General features: G+C 45.8%; 1 protein-coding gene across 2 annotated transcripts in view; it reads right to left on the bottom strand.

Moving 5' to 3' along the window:
• Positions 1–22,210: 22,210 nt before the first annotated feature.
• LOC147701163 (uncharacterized) overlaps positions 22,211–23,649 on the bottom strand; it is a 92,127-nt gene continuing 90,688 nt past the window's right edge. For both annotated transcript variants that reach the window (XM_086929923.1, XM_086929924.1), the window contains one exon: positions 22,211–23,351. In XM_086929923.1, coding sequence (XP_086786049.1) covers positions 22,918–23,351 — 434 coding nt within the window. In that variant the 3' untranslated portion in view covers positions 22,211–22,917. The remainder of the gene's footprint in view (positions 23,352–23,649) is intronic.

Here is a 23,649-nt window from a genome sequence, read left to right as displayed (position 1 = left end):
GCGAGGGTAGACCGGAAACGCCGTGGCTGGATTTCTCTGCACGAGAAAGGCAGCGGGTCTCTTCAGCGCGTCGAGGAAGGAGGGGGGACAGCGTCCGCGGGCAGCTGGAATCTGCTGGATGTCTTCGCAGAGGACGGCTGTTCAGCTCCTTAAGCGTACTGCACCATAGTTCGCGCTTTAGCAGCGATAATGGTATCAGCAGCTTCACCACCACAGGATAGCAGGCTGCAGCGACAGAGTGCTAGATTTACCAACACGAGGTCGTGCAGGCAGCTGGCTTCAGTAGCTCGTACAACAGGCATTGCTTAAGGCTACGTTGGTAATATTTATACCTGACAGGTGCCGGGTTTGACGCAAGTTTGCTGGACATAAGACGTCAATTAAAGATGTCACTAGGAAGTGATAGTTATCAGTTGCTCATTAGAGTTCCATTACTAATCAAAACATAGCAAGCGGGGATTTCCAGGTTTGCTGAGTTTTTATCTTGTTGAAGAACTCAGAGTGTTATCTAGGAATATCAGATAGTGACTACTGCTCTGTCATTGCACTAATTGGTCGCAAAGGAAGTGGCAGAGGGAACTATGCTGGAATGTGGCTCTGTTCGTGTGAGGCCAGAGATGACTTTTCAGAAAATCGCACTTGAACGGTTATGCCAATATAGGGAATAAATGGATTTATAGCCGAATAGGGGCATAAGGTCACAGTATCGATCAGGAACCTAGATAAACACGCAACACCATTAAGTATAAGAATAGGACTTCAGACCCTACCACCTCAATACACTTTTGGACCTGTGGATACGCTGCCAGGAAGAAGGATTGCTGTGCTGCTGAAGGACTGCCAATCTCCTTGATTGCTGATCTGGAGGATCTGCTTTTTTGCTTTGCTGACCTGCTGCACTTCTGTTCTGGGTGAGAAGGACTGGGACTACATCACATGACCCCCAGAGCCCAGAGTGACTCCAAGGGCTAGTTGACTGCCCGCCTGTTCTGAAGTCTCAACAACATAAAAGACTTCCAACGATCTTGCTTCTGCACCCGGGCTCTGCCATCTGTGAGTCTGTCCTGCTAAGTGGTGACACCCAACCACAGCCCTGAACCCTAGGAAGTGGACCTAAGGTGCTTGCTACAGCCAACCGAACGTACCTCCTCGTGAACTGGTGCATCGCACTGATAAAGGTAGATAAATATTGTTCTTATAAAGCAAACTGGGATGAAATGCTAGGAGTACTAATACCACAAGATATTAAATAATTCTGGAAATTAGTGCAAGTGGATTGTAAGAAGGAAATTGGAACAATTATTCGTATGGTAGCTGAGAACGTGTGTGAAATCTACATAAGGAATATTATAATGCAACTGAAACCCCAGATAGTACTGCTTTGATTTACCCAGAGGAAAGTTTGCTAAGCTATTTGAGTGAAAATTCTCTAAAAAGATAATATCCTCCCTCAATGTGACTAGGGTGGCAGGCCAAGATAATTTACCAGCAGTAATTTTAAAATCAAACTTGGACTGGTGTTTATTACTGTACCCCAAACTGGAATCTTTCCCTCTATTTGGAAAGGCATAGTAATTAAACCAATCCACAAGAAAAATGATCCTTTTGTTGTGAGGGCCTTTGCACAAACGCTCCTATTTTCTACATGTTCGCGTTTAAAGTTGACATCTTTTTAAACTATGACTTTTAGCACATTTCGCTTGTGTTCTTGCATGTAAGCACATTATCATACCATTTAACAAACTGTCCAAGGACCCAGTACACTGACCATACTGCCCTTGTATATTGCTGTCTGTTTGGAGACAGCTCTAAATTGGTGGAATAAACAATGACAGCAGGATCTGAACTCAGGCACAGTGCGAATGGTTTCAGTTTTCATTATATAAACCTCCCAAGCCTTATTTCGGCAAAGAAGAATTTCCATGGATTGTCGTGGTCACCCTGTGCCTGGAATCCAGCCCAGATTAATCTCATCACTATCATGAGAAGGATGGCAGCCTGTTCTACACCAGACTGGCTTCCAGATGAAACATACGGACAGGTAAATGGGTAGTTAGACCACTCCAAGGTATATGGCAGAATCATATTCACCCCATGCTCTCTAGGATAGCAGTCCTAGGCAGGAGTACAGTGATATGTATTCATATAACCAATGCAATAATTATAATGATTGAATTATTAATCTTTTTCACCATTCTTATAATGTTGGTTACTATGCTCTGTTTCCTTCTACTAATCATTGCAGCGCGCTTATTATACCCAAGAATCCAATTGTTGCAATAAACGTTTTAAGTGCCAATTTGTGTATTTCTTGTGTCTCCCTTTGGGTATGCCTAAGATGTCAATGAAAGGTAGATCTGTTTCCACGATTTGGGTGACTTTGGGTTGTCTTGTTTTGAGGTTGCAGACACCTTACGGTACTCTGTGAGGCTTAGGGATCCAGATGGCGCACCTTGAGCTAGCTAGGAATCAGGCCAACATAATTTGTTGGTATGAGTGGACTCAGTCCCCATAGTTTTGACGCTTATGTTGTCCAAAAGTACAGTCTTACTGAATTAGTAGAAACTGTTTGACACTTCTTACCCCATTAACATCTGTCTGATTTGCCTGATAGATGTGGAGCCCAAGTATTACTCCAAAGCAATCTAGTTGTATATTGAGAATTGAAGAGAGAGCAATGGTTTGGTCCCCATGGAACAAGGGGGCTTTAAAGAAGGGCATTTCATGATTTATCACTGCTTCAGTTTGAGGGCAAAGGGTCAGAATGCTATAGAAACTACAAGTATTCTCTTTTGCTTCTGTGTAGATAGCGGCTCAGCTTTCGACCTCGTGAATCATAAGATTTTGTTGTCCAAGTTGAGGAATATAGTTATGCCAATCAGAATCTGGCTATTCTAGAAGAACTCTACTGAGAGAATTGGGGTGTAGTGGAACTGGACATGAAGGGATTAGTATCAAGGAGAATTGTATTGGAGAATGGCCTTAGACAAGGGAATGTGTTGGCTCCAATGTTATTCTCCTTAAACTTTGCTAACCGGCCAAAGGCTCTGAGAGTTGCCAAACCCTTCCCTCGAAAAAAGGGGATGGGAGGCATATATTGTCTTTCCTATATGCCAAAGATTTGGCAATAGTAGGTCTGACATTGGTAGGGCTTCAAAGAAAGCTAGAGGTCTTCAGTAAGTAATGTGTGGCAAATGATTTAACCATTAATATGGAAAAAAATTAATTGTTACATTTAGCGAAAAGGTTTAAGCCATTTAAGTGCCTATTGTGGGACAAAGTTGTGAAACTGGCCACCTCGTATAAATATCTAAGAATAATGTTTAATTAAAAATGTAATTAAAATGTACACTTGGAAGCTATGGAATCTCAGGCTTTATCAACGGAAGGGGGGGTAACCAAATTAAATAAAGAGTTTGGTGATCATTCGCTGTCTCCGATATTCAGAGTTTACATGGCTATGGTGCCCACGCAATGCTTATATGTAATGGAACTCTTATGCCTAGGCTCAAATTTAAATTGGTATAAGAGTGAAGGCATGTTTTGTTTTTTAAAAATTCTCGCATTTCCTAAGGTTGTAATGGCTCAGGCTATAAGAATAGAATCCTGTCTGCAGGCCTGGAATGCCTTGGCATGGCAATTGAGATTGCGCTGTAAGGGTAAAGTCGTTGTGCAGTATATCAATGAATTTAAACCTTTTTCCAATGAAAGTCTCCAATAGTAAGGTGGGGCTAATGAGAAATGGCTGCACCTTAGTACAGCTCCACGGTTCACAATATTGATTCTCAGAACGTACGGGAATCTGGTGGATGTCGAGAAGCAAAGCAACTTGATAATATGTGGGGAAAGGTCTGATCATTTGCAGAGATTGGTTGCTGCATGCTGGAGCCTCAGCTCATGGTCCAATTCACGGCAGCGCTCAGACTCATGATCGGGTTGTGGCCAACAAGATGGCAACCGGTAGGTAATGGTAGCGATAAGCACTGAAGCTCTTGATCCCGGCCTTAAGGATCGACTGTTGAGCCCCCCAGATTAGCTCCTGTGGGGAGTGTGCAGAACCAGCTCGTCACCATAGCCGGACCAAACTATCCGGTGACACGTGGTTCTGTTGATTTGTGGACTGGACCACCCTGGGAGAAGACGGAGAGGTAGCAGAGATCTGGCTGCGAAGGTCTTGAGGGGAATCCCTCGTTAAGATTTACCGCTTGGGCGAGGCGTGGCTGCCTTCCCTCCTGGCGGGGATCCATCAGTGATTGAGGCGGCTGAAGTGATATACGAAGGTGAGGCCTGCTGCCTGCGGTGGAAGCCTGAAGCTACAAGCCAACACTGCAGCAGTGCCCGGGCGTGCGGCGGAAAATAAACCAAACAGAATCAGGGGGGGAAGAAACGAAAAACAAGAGTTTGTGCAGGGAGGAATATTGTGTAATTTTATGGCCACAAGAGTGCAGAGGCAACGGAAGACCCTACAAGTATGCTGTGGTAGTGGGAAGAACTTAGCACCTTAGATGCGGCGCAAATATCCCTCCCCAGTGCTGCGCTGTCCATTGGAACTAGTGCTGAATGGACGTCCAATGGTCGTGCGTAGCACTGGGGAGGTAGTGCTGCCATCAGCCAACGCCCCGACGCAGCACTTAAGAGGTTAAAGACATAGCTGTTAGCATACACAGTGGGAAGACACTACAGTCCACGATCCCTGCAGTGCACAAACCCCAATGCTATACCCTCTGAGAAACCAACCAACCACTCTACAGCGGCTAGTACCAGCTATCATAGATCACAAAGGCACTACTAAGCCCTGGTGCACAAACAAAGCACAGTGACCATTCCCAAAGAGACAAAACTACTGGTGGAGATCGACTAAAACCAAAGGTGGGGGGACACAAACTACTTAACAGTACCCAGCAAGCACAGTTATCGAATTATCAGGGTGTTCACAATCAAATCACCAAATTGCACCTGTGGGCAAAACTGACAAAGCTCAATCCAAGCTGACATTTGAAAGCAGGAAAAGCACAAGAGGAGTAATTGGCATGGCAGACGGCTGCACAGGGGAAGACATAGCCCAGGAACGTCAACGGTGGTGAAAATTCTAATAGCGATGCAGCAAAGCTTGCACTCAATAGATGGGAAAATAGACCACCTCAATCTATGAATGGATCACTTTGCCACTAAATTAGACAACCACGCAGTATGGTTGACAGAAGTGGAGCAAAGAATATCGAACACAGAAGACACAGTAAACTCGGTTAAAACTAAGGGGGTCATTAGGATGGAGGATTTTCCGCATCCTCCGGGCCGGCGGAAGCCATCGCCGGCCCGGAGGATGCGAAAAATCCTCTGAGGACCCATCAGGACCCACCGCCACATTAGGATGGCTGGTGGGTCATGGTTTAGGTCCGCAGCTTTTCCGCCGCGGCTGGCTTACAACCGCGGCGGAAAAGCACTAAAATGGTGAAGGTGTCTCTTAGACACCGTCAGCCAGATTAGGATGTGCTTGGGAACATGCTTTTCCGCGGCGGCTTTTCCGCCGTGGAAAAGCATGTGTAACTGCACTGCAGGGGCCCGTTGCGGGCCCCCTAGGTGTAGTGGGTGGTGGGGGGTGCACATGGGGGGTACCTATGGTACCCCCCTGCATTTGCGTGCACAATGCAGCAGGCACCGCGCGGTGCCTGCCGCTTTGTGCACGCAAATGCTGTGCATGCATTTTTAACATTGCTGCGGGTGCAGCTTGAAGCTCCACCCGCAGCAATGTTAAAAATAGAGGATGTGACCGCCACCCTGGCGGTCACATCCTAATCTGCACAGAGGGGACGCCGCAGCCCATGCGGACGTTCCCTCATGCTCTGGGGTCGCGGACGGACTCAAGTCCGTCCGCGATCCTAATGACCCCCTAAATGTCTAAACATGGAAAAAGTACTTGGGGTAATACAAGCAAAAAATGAAGAATCACCAGAACAAAGAACACAGCAGCAAACCGAGGTCAAGCACAATCACTTTCTTAGTTTCAAAATATAGACTTTTGAGGGCAACTACTTCCAGCACCAGCTGCCAAGATGTACAAATTAACAAGAAGAGTTAAAGACAAAAAGGAAGGTGCACTAAACAAATTAAGAGGATGTCGAGTCTTGGGAAATTCTTCTTTATTTTTCAATTTCTTTTGATAATAACAGCGGCACACAGCCAACGCGTTTCGTTCCCCCGTGCCTGGGAACTTCGTCAGGGCTGTAAACAATTATAAAGGACTCACATAAATACACATGCAAGAACAATGACCATATAAAAGTAAAAAAGCAAAAAAGAATACAGTAAAAACGAACATTAATAGTCTAAAGGCAATTTAAATCATACTACAGTAATGTAACACATAAGATGACCCAATATACACTTATAGTAATTCACAATACAGATGATAAACACATGTAAATATGGCCCCATAAGCGTATTCCCTATCAATACAAGAGACACAAATTTTCTGGCCATGGAGATTCAAAAAGAACCTATGTCTGCGGCCAATCACACATATTACAATAAAAACACCAGAGATTTTTTTTTTTTAAATTCACACATTTTATATACTACTCAAGACATGTTAAAATTAAGTTGGGAACAATATGAATAAAGAAGTGGGAAAGTGGTAAGAGAAACAAGCTAGAAAAAGAAGAAGGGAAGAAGAAAAATTAACCGGGAGGTCACACTAAAAAGAGTTTCACCTAGAAAATTAGTAATAATCAGGGCTCTCCAGATTCACCCGAGCGCAGTGTATATCCGTAATAGAGTACTGGAAGCGACCGTCACACCAGAGGAACCATCACAAACCTGAATCTCATAAGGGAGGAAATAGAGGATGCTGTTAAGAAACAGTCCCTGTTATAGGACAGTACACTCAAAAAGGGGTCCAAAAACAGCAGACTAATTAGACAAAGGCTAATAAGAAAAAGCTGTGAGCCAACGTTAGTATAGACTAAATAAGAAATAAGCTAATGGAATCCATGAGTGACCCCTTAGTATGGCTCTAAATAATATAAAAAAGGTCTCACCTAAGTTAAGTCATTCTTAAGGGACCCAATACTTGAATGTAGATATAAATTAATTAGCATAGAGGTGCGGAAGGAACCACAGGAGTGCAATGTCTTCCTCAAAAGTTCCCCTGCAGAGGGTAAGAAAAACAGAGAAGCTGCAGCAATAACTTTCCATACCTAGTTACAAGAAAATAATAATAACCGACATGTGTAAAAAAAAAGGGCCATACATTGGTACACTCTCCTTAAAAAAGGTAGGCTGAGGCTGGCTCGAAAGATCATTTTGGAAGTAAGATCTTAAAAATATACAACGTAGTTAGATTATTTAAAATAAACCCACAACACCTATTCTAGGGCATCATTTAAAGGTAGATAGTAACCTGGTGACTGCAGATAACACCAATAATTCACAATTGAAACAGAATTTAGAGATAAAAAGGAGGACGTTATGTCCATATAAATTAATCCCATCGGGTATAGTGGACCTATTGGGAAGACCTATTGGGAAGATTCACGCTCTGGTAGTAGGAGCCACCGATATTGGTTTTCAAATATGCCAGATTTTAATGACTGGCAACTTAATACTATCACGTACTTTTCATCTCAACAGAACCCACGATACGTTGACGGAGTAGGAGCAGGGAGGCCGAATTTAAATCCCCAGCGGCAGGAGAATCCCCGCCATGCTATGAACGCCAAAACCGAAACACAAGCCAATTGAAAAGCTCGTGATAGTATTAAGTTGCCAGTCATTAAAATCTGGCATATTTGAAAACCAATATCGGTGGCTCCTACTACCAGAGCGTGAATCTTCCCAATACAAATACAAGAGATCAATACTGCGCATGCTACATCAAAAGCATTGCGAATAAATAACACAGTTACTGTCCGGATTTTACAACCGGCCCCCGGCACTCCAGGATATATCTGGAAGCCATTATAAAATACAGAACTTGGTCCTGAAGAAGGTTGTTTATTGTCTCTCCTTAACCGAAACGCCGCGTCGACCCCTGTTCTTACGAATTTTTTAAACCCATATTGTTTTGTTTATCTTTGTATTTTTATATGCTTTTAATGAAATGTATAATATACTTCACGTATATTTTTTAAACTATTTGTTATAACTGTGATAATTGTGATTAATTGAATAAATACACAAATGATATATATTTTTCCAAAAACAATTTTCCGGCTTTCTTTTCCTAGCTTTTGACCTGAATTTAAGTAATATGTGTGCCATATTGGTATAATTCACCTTTACATCCACCATACACTCATCATCGTCCCAGTTCAATTATTGGTTGGCGTCAGCCAAAGTGAGCACATGGACAAGGAGAGAGCAACATCCTGCTACAACCCTGTCCAACCACAACCCAGTAAAGTTAGATTTAGTAATACTGACACAGGGCCCATCAAATCACCTCTGGAGGTTTCATGCCAAGGCGCTACTTGATCCGATATACAAGGATACTATAAGAAAAGCTATTATAGAATATTTTTACAATAATGAGGGCTCAGTGGCTGAGGCGACAATGTTTTGGAGGCATTTAAAGCCACAATAAGGTGTATCTGTATAATTACACAGGTGGGTATACTAAGAGATCTGCGAGCATAGTTGAATATGAAGGAAAACAAACTGCAGTCACTAGAGAGGGCACTAGAAGAAGAGTCAAAAACGAGCATGCTGGAGGAGATTAGTGAAAACCTCACACAATATAACAACATGACACAGAGGGAAATACATTATATATCCAGGCGGTACATAGCTAGGAACTAGAGGGAGAGATACGACCAGCCGGTGGGCACATGCCCATAACAGAAGTAACAGACGAGGACGGAAATTACCCATATGATACATCCGGGATTACTAGGGCCTTCTTAACATATTACGAGAACCTATATGAGTCCAAAGTGTCCTCTTCAGAAGTAGACATTAATGACTACCTCGAAGATATAGCTCTGGCATGGTTGTCAGACGGACAGCGCGAGTATATGTTACAGCCCGTAGACGTGGAGAAGGTGACCAAAACCAAATACTCTTTACCTAACGGAAAGGCGCCAGGGCAAGACGGCCTGTGCAGCAAATTCTATAGGGAATTTGCAGATCAGTTGGTGCTGCGCCTGCTGGAGCTTTATACAGAAACATACACGAAAGAGATCCCACCTCTGACACTACGAGAGGCCCTTCTCACAGTGCTACTGTAGCCAGAAAAAAAACACAATAAATGTAAGTCGTATCGCCCTCTATCACTTATTAACACAGACACCAAAATATTAGCATGCATACTCACCACTAGGTTGCGACCTTTGGTATCCAAAATTATCCTACCAGATCAATCCGGATGTAAGAAAGACTCCAGCCCCATCCTCACCCGTATGCGTAAAAGCCCCAAGGACACAACGTGGATTCCCTACCATTACGAGGATGAGGACACTGTAGGACTGGCACAGCTAACGAACGGCTCTCCCTTCCTCTCGCAGCATACTGAAAGTGCCCCGGATGACCAGTGACCAATCGGGACGCAGAGCAGAAGGGCAGGAGCAGCAGAAAAAGGGAGGAGAAGCGGCATTGGGCACGACTGGAGCTGCAGAGGAGCAACGCCGATGCCGGAGCAGACGAAAACGAAGACGAGGAACCGGAGAAATGGAGCGAAGACTGGTGGAGCCCAGAGGACGTACGAGCTGGAGAGTTGTGGCTCCTAGCGGAATATGGCGAGAAAAGGGCTTAGGGAAGGGGAGGGAGGCTGTAGTGGGTGGTGGGAAGTCAACTGGGGAAAGGGTGTTCCGCGTGTAGCCTGGTGCATACTTGTTCGCCTCTCCCCACTAAACGCCGCACGCCTGGTCTTCTCGTAATTGCCTCGCCTTCCCACCCTACAGTGTTTTCTCTTGTGCCGTAGTCTCCCTACCCTACACAACTTCCTTTTATACATTTCACGTGGTTTGGTGACGGTACCCTATAGTACTTTCCTAAACTGTAATACATTATTTGAGACCAAAATGACAAAATTCCAATTAGTAGAACCAGACATGTTTGATTACAATCTTTCAATTAGAAGCACAAAGCGACAACTGTAATTATCAATCAATCAATCAATCAAAGACATTTATAGAGCGCACTACTTACCCGGAGGGTCTCAAGGCGCTTGGGGGGGGGGGGGTTCTGCTACTGCTCGAACGGCCAGGTCTTGAGCTTCTTCCTGAAGGAGAGGTGGTCTTGGGTCAGGCGCAAGTCGGTCGGGAGGGAGTTCCAGGTCTTGACGGCCAGGTAGGAGAAGGACCTTCCTCCTGTTGTTGTTCTCCGGATGCGGGGGACGGCGGCGATGGCGTGACTGGCTGATCGGAGGTGGCATTTGGGAGCGTAGAAGTTGATGCGGTTGTTGAGGTAGCTCGGGCCTTGATCGTGTAGGGCTTTGTGTGCGTGGGTGAGGAGACGGAAGGTGATTCTTTTGTTGACGGGGAGCCAATGCAGGTCTCTCAGATGTCCGGAGATGTGGCTGTGTCGTGGGATGTTGAGGATGAGTCTGGCCGAGGCGTTCTGGATCCGCTGGAGTCTCTTCTGGAGCTTGGCGTTGGTTCCGGCGTAGAGGGCGTTGCCGTAGTCCAGTCGGCTGGTGACGAGGGCCTGGGTGACCGTCTTCTGGTCAACCTGGAGTGGAACACAGTCACAAATTTAGGCTGACCACAATGGAGCAAAGTAGCAAAAATCCTGGTTTGCAGAGCGCTGTGAGGTCATGTGTAGAGGATGTATTATCAAACAACAGCAGTCCTTGACAGTTAACTATACAACCTTTAAATAATTATAGGCCACAATCTGCGCTATAATGAATGAGGTGTCCAGCCGGACCCTATAACTTAATCAATGAAAAAATAAAGAGCAAATACAAGAGGGCAGGCCAGGATAGCTTGACTCCAGTGGCATGGAGAGCACGGGACCTACGTCTGGGCAAACCCATCCCACTCGGGGTGACAAATGCAAAACAAACAATTGATGGACAGAATGCAGACCAGTGTCATACATTCACCCCAAACGCAGAGATCTGGGACTAAATCCATCATTTGTTTGCTCACCGTGCCATTACAGCTTGGACCCACCCATATGCAAATCAGTCTTGACCATGCACCCAATAGGAACAGTCCAGCTGGAACTGGCAGGCCAGGTCCTCCCTGGACAGAAAACAAGCATCCTAGAACCAGTTTCGAGCTTTCAGCCCTCATCAGCCAGGATAGCTTGACTCCAATGTCATGGAGAGCACAGGACCCATGTCTGGGCATACCCGTACCACTCGGGGTGACAAATGCAAAAAGAACAATTGACGGACAGAATGCAGAACAATGTCATACATTCACCCTTGTGCATAGATATGGGCCTAAATCCATCATTTGTTTGCTCACCATGCCATTCCAGTTTGGACCCAGCCATAGGCAAATCAGTCTTGACCCTGCACCCAATGGGAACAGTCCAGCCCGAACTGCCAGGCCAGGTATCCCCTGGACTAGAAACAAGGATCCTAGGACAATTTTCAGGCTTTCAGCCCTCATCAGCCAGGATAGCTTGACTCCAGTGGCATGGAGATTATGGGACCCACGTCTGGGCATACACGTTCCACTCGGGGTGACAAATGCAAAAAGAAAAATTGATGGACAGAATGCAGATCAATGTCATACATTCACCCCAGTGAGGAGATCTGGGCCTAAATCCATAATTTATTTGCACACTATGCCATTCCAGCTTGAACCCAGCCATATGCAAATCAGTCTTGACCCTGCACCCAATGGGAACAGTCCAGCCCGAGCTGCCAGGCCAGGTCTTCTCTGGACTGGAAACACGTATCCTAGGACCAGTTTCAGGCTTTCAACCCTCATCAACCAGGATAGCGTGACTTCAGTGGCATGTAGAGCACAGGACCCACATCTGAGAGTACTCGTCCCACCAGGGGTGACCAATGCAAAAAGAACAATTGATGGACAGAATGCTGAACAATGTCATAAATTCACCCCAGTGCAGAGATCTGGGCCTAAATCCATCATTTGTTTGCTCACCATGCCATTCCAGTTTGGACTCAGCCATATGCAAATCGGTCTTGACCAAGCACCCAATAGGAATGGTCCAGCCCGAACTGCATAAGAATGATGGATTTAACGCAGATCTCTTGACTGGGGGTGAATTTTTTTATTTGTTCTGCATTCCGTCCATCTAATGTGTGTCTTTTGCTTCCTCGCTCTGAGTGCGCCGGGTATGCCCAGACGTGGGTCCGGTTCTCACTATGCCGCTGGATTCATGCTATACTGGCTGAAGAGGGGTGAAACCCCGAAACCGGTCCTAGGATGCTTGTTTCCGGTCCAGGGAGGACCTGGCTTAGCAGTTCGAGCTGGACTGTTCCCATAAAGGCACAGGGTGAAGACTGATTTGCATATGGTCAGGTCTAAACTGGGGTGGCATGGTGAGCAAAAGAATGAGGGATTTAACCCAAATATCTTGCCTGGGGTAAATGTTTTGATTTGTTCTGCATTCCATCCATCAATTGTGTATCTTTTGCTTCCTTGCCCTAAGTGCACCGGGTATGCCCAGATGTGGGTCCTGGGCTCACTGTGCCACTGGATTCAAGCTATCCTGGCAGTAGAGTTGTGAAACCCCGAAACTGGTCTTAGGATGCTTGTTTCCGGTCCAGGTAGGACCTGGCTTAGCAGTTTGGGCTGGACTGTTCCCATGAGGCACAGGGTCAAGACTGACTTGCATATGGTCAGGTCATAACTGGGGTGGCATGGTGAGCAAAAGAATGATGGATTTAACCCTGATCTCTTGACTGAGGGTAATTGTTTTGATTTGTTCTGCATTCTGTCCATCAAATGTGTGTCATTTACTTCCTCGCGCAAAGTGCGCAAGGTATGCCTAGATGTGGATCCCGGACTCACTGTGCCACTGGATTCAAGCTATCCTGGCGGTAGAGGGGCGAAACCCCGAAACCGGTCTTAGGATGTTTGTTTCCCGTCCAGGGAGGACATGGCTTAGCATTTCGGGCTGGACTGTTCCAATGAGGCACAGGGTCAAGAATGATATGCAAATGGTCAGGTCATAAATGGTGAGCAAAAGAATGATGGATTTAACCCAGATCTCTTGACTGGGGGTGAATGATTTTATTTGGTATGCATTCCGTCCACCAATTATGTGTTTTTTGCTTCCTCGCTCTAAGAGCGCCGGGTATGCCTAGATGTGGGTCCCGGGCTCACTGTGCCACTGGGTTCAAGCTATCCTGGCTGAAGAGTGGTGAAACCTTAAACCAGTCCTATAAGGCTTGTATCTGGGCCAGGGAGGACCTGGCTTAGTAGTTTGGGCTGGACTGTTCCCATGAGGCACCTGGGTCAAGACTGGTTTGCATATGGTCAGTTCTAATCTGGGATGGTATGGTGGGCAAAAGAATGATGGATTTCACCAAGATCTCTTGACTGGGGGTAATTGTTTTGATTTGTTCTCTATTCTGTCCATCATCTGTGTGTAGTTTGCTTCCTAGCACTAAGTGCGACGTGTATGCCCAGATGTGGGTCCCCGGCTCACTGTGCCACTGGATTCAAGCTATCCTGGCTGTAGAAGGGTGAAAGCCCGAAACCGGTCTTAGGATGCTTGTTTCCCGTCCAGGGAGCACCTGGCTTAGCATTTCGGGCAGGACTGTTCCAATGAGGTACTGGGTCAAGACTGATTTGCATATGGTCAGGTCTAAACGGGGGTGGCATGGGGAGCAAGAGAATGATGTATTTAACCCAGATCTCTTGACTGGAGGTAAATGTTTCGATTTGTTCTGCATTTTGGTCATCAATTGTGTGTCTTTTGCTTCCTCGCCCTAAATGCGCTGGGTATGCCCAGACGTGGGTTCCTTGCTCACTGTGCCACTGGGTTCAAGCTATCCTGGTTGAAGAGGGGTGAAACCCCAAAACCGGTCCTTGGATGCTTGTTTCCGCTCCAGGGAGGACCTGGCTTAGCAGTTCGCGCTGGACTGTTCCTATGAGGCACAGGGTCAAGACTGATATGCATATGGTCAGGTCATAAATGATGAGTAAAAGAATGATGGATTTAATGCAGATCTCTTGACTGGGGGTGAATGTTTTGATTTGGTCTGCACTCCGTCCATCAATTGTGTGTTTTTTGCTTCCTCGCTCTAAGGACGCCGGGTATGCCCAGTCGTGGGTCCCGGGATCACTGTGCCACTGGATTCAAACTATCCTGGCTGAAGAGAGGGAAACTCCGAAACTGGTTCTATGAGGCTTGTTTCTGGGCCAGGGAGGACCTGGCTTACCAGTTCAGGCTGGACTGTTCCCATGAGGCACAGGGTCAAGACTGATTTGCATATGGTCAGATCTAAACTGGGGTGGCATGGTGAGCAAAAGAATGATGGATTTAACCCAAATCTCTTCACTGGGGTTGAATGTTTTGATTTGTTTTGCATTCCATCCATCAATTGTGTGTCTTTTGCTTCCTTGCCCTAAGTGTGCTGGGTATGCCCAGACTTGGGTCCCGGGCTTACTGTGCCACTGGATTCACGCTATCCTGGCTAAAGATGGGTGAGACCCTGGAACAGGTCCTAGGATGCTTGTTTCCGGTCCTGGGAGGACCTGGCTTAGCAGTTCAGGCTGGACTGTTCCCGTGAGGCACAGGATCAGGACTGATTTGCATATGGTCAGGTCTAAACTGGGGTGGCATGGTGAGAAAAAGAATGGATTTAACCAAGATCTCTTGATTGGGGGTGAATGTTTTGATTTGTTCTGCATTCCGTCCATCAATTTTTGTGTCTTTTGCTTCCTTGCCCTAAGTGCACTGGGTATGTGCAGACATGGGTACTGGGCTCACTGTGCCACTGGATTCAAGCTATCCTGGCTGAAGAGTGGTGAAACCCTGAAACCGGTCCTAGGATGCTTGTTTCCAGTCTAGGGAGGACCTGGCTTAGCAGTTCGGGCTGGACTGTTCCCATGAGACACAGGGTCAAAACTGATTTGCATTTGGTCCGGTCTAAACTGTGGTGGTATGGTGAGCAAAAGAATGATGGATTTAACCCAGATCTTTTGACTGCGGGTGAATGTTTGGATGTGTTCTGCATTCGTCCATCAATTGTGTGTCTTTTGCTTCCTCGCCCTAAGTGCGCCGGGTATGCCCAGACGTGGGTCCCTGGCTCATTGTGCCACTGGATTCAAGCTATCCTGGCTGAAGAGAGGTTAAACCTCTAAAGCGTGGAAGGGTATTCTCAGATGTGAGACCCTTGCTCATTGCACCATCAGGATTCAAGCAAACCGGGCCGAAGACGGCTGTAATGCCAGAAACCGGTCCCCGGGAGCTTGTTTCCTTCCCAGTGTAAGAATTGGCTTTTGTAGTTTGGTTTGCCCTGTTCCCATCATGCACTGGGACAGGAACAGACTAATTTGCATACAGCCAGGTTCTGAAACTGGGATGGTGCAGTGAGCTAAAAAACGGTGTTGGATCTAGCCCTGATCTCTTGACTGGGTGAGAGCTTTCTGCTTAATTCAGAGACTCTGTCCCTCACCACCCCTTGTTGTAAATATTTTTGTCCACCCTAAGCGTGGAAGGGTATTCTCAGATGTGAGACCCTTGCTCATTGCACCATCAGGATTCAAGCAAACCGGGCCGAAGACGGCTGTAATGCCAGAAACCGGTCCCCGGGAGCTTGTTTCCTTCCCAGTGTAAGAATTGGCTTTTGTAGTTTGGTTTGCCCTGTTCCCATCATGCACTGGGACAGGAACAGACTAATTTGCATACAGCCAGGTTCTGAAACTGGGATGGTGCAGTGAGCTAAAAAACGGTGTTGGATCTAGCCCTGATCTCTTGACTGGGTGAGAGCTTTCTGCTTAATTCAGAGACTCTGTCCCTCACCACCCCTTGTTGTAAATATTTTTGTCCACCCTAAGCGTGGAAGGGTATTCTCAGATGTGAGACCCTTGCTCATTGCACCATCAGGATTCAAGCAAACCGGGCCGAAGACGGCTGTAATGCCAGAAACCGGTCCCCGGGAGCTTGTTTCCTTCCCAGTGTAAGAATTGGCTTTTGTAGTTTGGTTTGCCCTGTTCCCATCATGCACTGGGACAGGAACAGACTAATTTGCATACAGCCAGGTTCTGAAACTGGGATGGTGCAGTGAGCTAAAAAACGGTGTTGGATCTAGCCCTGATCTCTTGACTGGGTGAGAGCTTTCTGCTTAATTCAGAGGCTCTGTCCCTCACCACCCCTTGTTGTAAATATTTTTGTCCACCCTAAGCGTGGAAGGGTATTCTCAGATGTGAGACCCTTGCTCATTGCACCATCAGGATTCAAGCAAACCGGGCCGAAGACGGCTGTAATGCCAGAAACCGGTCCCCGGGAGCTTGTTTCCTTCCCAGTGTAAGAATTGGCTTTTGTAGTTTGGTTTGCCCTGTTCCCATCATGCACTGGGACAGGAACAGACTAATTTGCATACAGCCAGGTTCTGAAACTGGGATGGTGCAGTGAGCTAAAAAACGGTGTTGGATCTAGCCCTGATCTCTTGACTGGGTGAGAGCTTTCTGCTTAATTCAGAGACTCTGTCCCTCACCACCCCTTGTTGTAAATATTTTTGTCCACCCTAAGCGTGGAAGGGTATTCTCAGATGTGAGACCCTTGCTCATTGCACCATCAGGATTCAAGCAAACCGGGCCGAAGACGGCTGTAATGCCAGAAACCGGTCCCCGGGAGCTTGTTTCCTTCCCAGTGTAAGAATTGGCTTTTGTAGTTTGGTTTGCCCTGTTCCCATCATGCACTGGGACAGGAACAGACTAATTTGCATACAGCCAGGTTCTGAAACTGGGATGGTGCAGTGAGCTAAAAAACGGTGTTGGATCTAGCCCTGATCTCTTGACTGGGTGAGAGCTTTCTGCTTAATTCAGAGACTCTGTCCCTCACCACCCCTTGTTGTAAATAAACCTCTAAACCAGTCCAAGGATGCTTGTTCCTGGTCTAGGGAGGACCTGACTTAGCAGTTCGGGCTGGACTGTTTCCATGAGGCTGATTTGCATATGGTCAGCTCTAAACTGGAATGGCATGGTGAGCAAAAGAATGATGTATTTAACCCAGATCTCTTGACTGGGGGTGAATGTTTTGATTTGGTTTGCATTCCGTCCATCAATTGTGTGTGTTTTTTCTTCCTCGCTCTAAGGGTGCCGGGTATGCCCAGACGTGGGTCCCGGGCTCACTGTGCCACTGGATTCAAGCTATACTGGCTGAAGAGTGGTGAAACCCTGAAACTGGTCCTATGAGGATTGTATCCAGGCCAGGGAGGACCTGGCTTAGCAGTTGGGGCTGGACGGTTCCCATGAGGCACAGGGTCAAGACTTATTTGCATATGGTCAGTTCTAATCTGGGATGGTATGGTGGGCAAAAGAATGATGGATTTAACCCAGATCTCTTGACTGGGGTTAATTGTTTTGATTTTTTCTGCATTCTGTCCATCAACTGTGTGTCATTTGCTTCCTCGCACTAAGTGCGCCGGGTATGCCCAGATGTGGGTTCCTTGCTCACTGTGCCACTGGGTTCAAGCTATGCTGGCTGAAGAGGGGTGAAACCCCAAAACCGGTCCTTTGATGCTTATTTCCGGTCCAGGGAGGACCTGGCTTAGCAGTTCGCGCTGGACTGTTCCCATGAGGCACAGGGTCAAGACTGATTTGCATATGGTCAGGTCATAAATGGTGAGTAAAAGAATGATGGATTTAACCGAGATCTCCTGACTGGGGGTGAATGTTTTGATTTGGTCTGCATTCCACTGTGCCACTGGATTCAAGCTATCCTGGCTGTAGAGGGGTAAAACCCCGAAACCGGTCTTACGATGCTTGTTTCCCGTCCAGGGAGGACCTGGCTTAGCATTTCGGGCTGGACTGTCCCAATGAGGCAAAGGGTCAAGACTGATTTGCATATGGTCATGTCTAAAAGGGTGTAGCATTTTGAGCAAAAGAATGCTGCATTTAACCCAGATCTATTGACTGGAGGTAAATATTTTGATTTGTTCTGCATTTTGGTCATCAAATGTGTGTCTTTTGCTTCCTCCCCCTAAATGCGCCGGGTATGCCCAGACTTGGGTCCCGGGTTCACTGTTCCACTGGATTCAAGCTATCCTGGCTAAAGAGTGGTGAAACCCTGGAACCGGTCCTATGAGGCTTGTTTCCGGTCCAGGGAGGACCTGGCTTAGCAGTTCGGGCTGGACTGTTTCCATGAGGCACAGGCTCAAGACTGATTTTCATATGGTCAGATCTAAACTGGGGTGGCATGTTGAGCAAAAGAATGATGGATTTAACCCAGATCTCTTGACTGGGGGTGAATGTTTTGATTTGTTCTGCATTCCGTCCATCAATTGTGTATATGTCTTTTGCTGCCTTGCGCTAAGAGTGCTGGATATGCCCAGACGTGGGTCCTGGGCTTACTGTGCCACACCTTTCAAGCTATCCTGGCTGAAGAGGGGTGAAACCCCGAAACTGGTCCTAGGATGCTTGTTTCCGGTCCAGGGAGTACCTGGCTTAGCAGTTCGAGCTGGACTGTTCCCATTAGGCACAGGATCAAGACTGATTTGCATATGGTCAGGTCTAAACTGGGGTGGCCTGGTGATAAAAATGATGGATATAACCCAGATCTCTTGACTGGGGGTGAATGTTTTGATTTGTTCTGCATTCTGTCCATCAATTTTGTGTCTATTGCTTCCTTGCTGTAAGTGCGCCGGGTATGCCCAGACGTGGGTCCCGGGATCACTGTGCCACTGGATTCAAGCTATCTTGGCTGAAGAGTGGTGAAACCCCGAAACTGGTCCTAGGAGGCTTGTTTCTGGTCCAGGGAGGACCTGGCTTAGCAGTTCGGGATGGACTGTTCCCAAGAGGCACAGGTCAAGACTGATTTGCATATGGTCAGATCTAAAGTGGGGTGGCATGGTGAGCAAAACAATGATGGATTTAACCCTGATCTCTTGACTGGGGGTGAATGTTTTGATTTGTTCTGCATTCCGTCCATCAATTCTGTGTCTTTTGCTTCCTCGACCTAAGTGTGCTAGGTATGCCCAGACTTGGGTCCCGGACTTACTGTGCCACTGGATTCAGGCTATCCTGGCTGAAGAGGGGTGATACCCCGAAACCGGTCCTAGGATGCTTGTTTCCAGTCCAGGGAGTACCTGGCTTAGCAGTTTGGGCCGGACTGTTCCCTTGAGGCACAGGACCAAGACTAATTTGCATATGGTCAGGTCTAAACTGGGGTGGCAAGGTGAGCATAAGAATGATGGATTTAACTCAGATCTCCTGACTGGTGGGGAATGTTTTGGTTTGTTCTGCATTCCGTCCATCAATTGTGTGTCTTATTGTCAGAGGTCACAAAAGACTAGTGTCAAACCCTTTGTGAGTGTGCTTTCTGATAAGTAAGTATGGTTTGTGACACCTTCTCCCCCTCATTAAATCAGAGATGGCCCATCCTGCCAACACCTATTCCTCCTTTGTCTCACTGTCTGGAAGCAATGCACAAAGACTAACTGCCCGTTACACCCAATCCTGTGCCTCAGGATACAGGCTGCATGCCCTAAATGTTGAGGCGAAAAATTGCCATATTTACTGATGTGGGAGCATGTTTACCAGGGCTTTATCTCTGCTTTTTTGGCTTACAAAGCCAAAAAAGCGGAGATAAAACCAGCGCCCTATTTACAAGAGGGTGCTAACATGCATAATCGCATGTTAGCACCCTTTTTTCCAGCGCCTCCCTTTGCATCTCCAATGAGATGCAAAGTGGGCAATGCTGGGCATACCCCAGATGGACTACCTTGCAAATATTGCTGATGTTTACATCACAATATTTACAAGGCAGCCCACATGATTTTATCACACATTAGATTTTGGCAAAAACAGCTAAAAAAAATCTAACGTCTGATAATATCCTGACTTAGCCATCCCTAACATAAGGGGTGGATTATGCTGATACGACCATGTGTGAGCAATTCATCAGGGATGGCACGGGCGGGTACGTCCCCGCACACCCGAAACGAGACACGGACAGGCTGGACCTTGCAATATACAGGCCCTGCCGTACACGGACGTACCCGCCCGTGCTATTCCTGATTAATTACTCGTTCCACTCATGAACGCTCGTATCATTACCCGTCAACGGGGTTGGAATTATCACCGGTCTTTCGATCATATACTCCCTTCGCTGAATCAGCCCTGAACATTCAACTACCTGTTGACGAAACACGTGTCAGCTGGCGTTTTTTGCTTTGAAGAAATTGCATAAACATCTTTCAATAAATGGAACTACCCGTGTTGATCTCTTTTGATTTCTGTATCAAACTAACAGAACAACTGTAATAACTGTATTCCTACATGTGTGCCCGGTACTTGGTTTTGAATTCTGTTTCTGTGGGTTTCTTGGCCCACACTGTAAACAGGGGTTACAGGTATTCCCCTGACCTGGTTGCACCGTGATAACATTTGATCCCCTTTTACTCAATACACCACAAATGTTAACCTGCTTGAGTGCCACTATCCAGTTTGTCTAAAAAAAACCTGCAGAAAGCATACATTTTTGGAATTGTGACTCAAAATCTGACTTTACGATTAAAGAGGATTTATGTATCCTAAGGAAGAGGTGGACCTTGCCATAGTGAAAAACGAATTTAAGAGTTTTTCACTATTAGAACATGAAAACTTTAAAACTGCATATCCAGATTTTTAAATACACTGCACTCTTGGCTTTTAAGGGCATACCCTAGGGGTGACTTATATGTATTAAACAGGAACGTTTAGGCCTGGCAAAAGTTTTTTTTTTCCAGACCGAAATGGCAGTTCAAAACTGCACATACAGGCTAAAAGGACAGGCTTGAGAAATGTTCAAATGCTACTTAAGTAGGTGACACAATCAGTACTGCAAGCCCACTAGTAGCATTAAATCTACAGGTCCTGGGTACATGTAGTACCACTTTACTTGGGACTAACATGTAAATGAAATGTGCCAATTGGGTGTAAGCCACTTTTATCATGTTTATAGGACAGTGCACATGCACATTTTCACTGGTAGCAGTGTTAAAGTACACATAGTCCTAAGGCCAGCAAAAATGAAATTAGCAAAAATATAGAAGTAGTGAGGCAAAAAGTTTGAGGGAAGACCACCCTAAAGCTGATAGGTCAGGCAGATGAATAATCAGAATAGTTGAAACACCAGGATATTGCAGTCAGCATCAATGGTCATCCTGAGACCAACCAGATTGGCACATCATTTGAGTTGGAATTTTGCTGTATAATTAGCTAAATGGCCATATGTCTGCCTTGGTCACGCTTGGCAGGACTGGAAGACAAAAGAGTATGTCACTAACAGCTGCATCCAACGCAATGTGGCAAATCTGGCCTATACCACCAGTGCGTTGTTGATTCCCTCTGACCCTAGTGCAATGCAAACAGAGTTGTCACAGTTTCTTTTAAAGAATGAGATTAAGAACCTTTTGAAATTAGGAGACTACATTTACTTCCAGAATTTAGGAATTCTATCAAATGATATGAATGAGGAGATTGTTTGTAGTAATCCCTCAATGTACAATGGCTTTTTATAAAGACTATGAAGTGTGTTGGAAGGCTTTGGAATAGTTCCTCTAGACTGAGCATTTAGTAATGTCTGGAAAAAAATATGCTCAAATATTTGGAGCGCACGTCTGGGACTATGGTGGAAAGGGAATTCTGCATGAATATGTGATGGAGAAACAGAAATAAAGGTCAGAAAAGAAGTAGGTGCTGACTGAGAGAAGAATGGTTACTAGATTAAAAATGTGTTTTATATTCTTGAAATATTGTCAATGCAGTACTTTTTAAGGTTGAATCACAGTTGGAATGATTTAACATAAAGAGAATTTAAGATCCATTATTGTGGTATATGGTATTAAATAGATGTGATGGTTTTCGAATTGCTTCAATGTTTATTTGAGTCTGGTTACGTTTAGGTGCCACTTTAGGGTATTATCGATGAGTGAGTAATTTCTTCATAGGATGCTTTGAGTAAGAGAGCGAGAGATGTGATGGAGTTTGCAGATGTCTTGGGTGGGAGCAATAGTGCTCATTAGTCAGAAGATGGTTTTGAAATCCGCAGGAGAAAAAAGATGAGCAAACAGTTTTTACCAGGTGAGGACAGATGCTTAGATATGTGGAATCACCCCATTCAACTGTAAAACCAGTTTTGAGGGAATGGTAATCAATTTATTTATAGATAGATACATAATTTGTAAAGACAAAAAGTGCCCTGGATGCTGCTCAAAACCATGAAATCCTTGGAAATCTCAGAGGACTTGCCTTGTAGTTTGGGCCGGACTGTTCTTATTGGATCAGGGCCAAGATTGATTTGCATATGGTTGGGTCCAAACTTAAGTGGCATTGTGAGCAAAAGAAATATGTATTAGAATGCCACCTCGAGCGCTTGCCTGTGGGTAGACTAATTGCAATCATTCCTCCCATTACCTTATGTGTGTTTACATCTAAGAACTCCCAGTGAAATCCATGGATGGTAAATGATACAGTATGAAAATTGTGTTGTAGATTAAATTGCGTAATTGCTTAGCCATATTTTAAACAGTTTTAGAGTATAATCCATACTCTCAAAACATTCAACAGACTAAGCTCACAGGATTATTCTTTGGTCGCGACTGTGCTTCTGTTCGATAGTGCTGGCTGGTTGTTTGCTGTATTTATAAGTTTCAAGGATAGGTCGAGAGGCTGCTCTTTGATGGTTTTTCTCCTTATTGAGGCTGTACTTCTCATTGCGTGGGCTGGCTTGCTGCTCATTCTGGCTTCATTTATCATAGTTAGGTGGAATATATGCTTGCTGAGGATGTTTCATTTACTTGTACTCAGTGGCTGGTCTTGGACAATTTTACACTGGCTCATGCTATAATGTTTCCTCTGGTGATTCCTCCCTTTGGTCTGGTTGACTGTTTGCTTGATGTGGTAATATTTGTCCCTCTTGTGACTGGGGCACTGTTTGCTGTGGTGGCTTCCATCCTGGGTCCTGTGTCTGCGTTGGCTGAGTTTCTGTTTGCTGCGGGGGTTGCCATGCTGTTTGCTGCATCGGCATGGCGCCTTGATATGGTTGCCACGTGAAATTCATTGGTTGCGTTGCTCCTGTTTGGGGCTGCAGCTCAGGGGGCTGTTGGAGCACCATTGCCGGAGCCTGGGGCTGCCAGCCATCACTTTGCACAGGCAAGGCATTCTGGGATTCCCAGGTTGGAGCTTGTGGCTGCCAATTCTCTGGCACCGTCGTGACGTTGGTCTCGGATGGAGGATCCTTTGGCTCAACAACATAGATGTACACACTCACTGCCCCTAGACAGAAACAAGAGGGGAGAATCAGATGAGACAGAAATGCAAAAAACTGAAACAATCAGAATGATGAGGTGCTTAAAGATAAAGAAGATATGGAACAATGATGGATTGATGACAGTTAAGTAGGGTAAACCTACCTCGCTAAGGGAAGATACCACTTCACTTAAATTAAAATACAAACAGAATTCTTTACTAATATATAGAAAGATTTCTTGGAACTATGGTCCAGAAGTAGGAAGGCTATTACCCATCGGTAATGGCCGAAATCGGCTGTTACCGACCGGTAATAGCCTTTTCA

The sequence above is a fragment of the Lissotriton vulgaris genome, chromosome 7 (assembly GCF_964263255.1).
Source record: "Lissotriton vulgaris chromosome 7, aLisVul1.2, whole genome shotgun sequence".
Taxonomy (NCBI): Eukaryota; Metazoa; Chordata; class Amphibia; order Caudata; family Salamandridae; genus Lissotriton; species Lissotriton vulgaris.
Note: the sequence above shows the minus strand (reverse complement) of the source record. Positions and strands in the feature narration are given on the sequence as shown.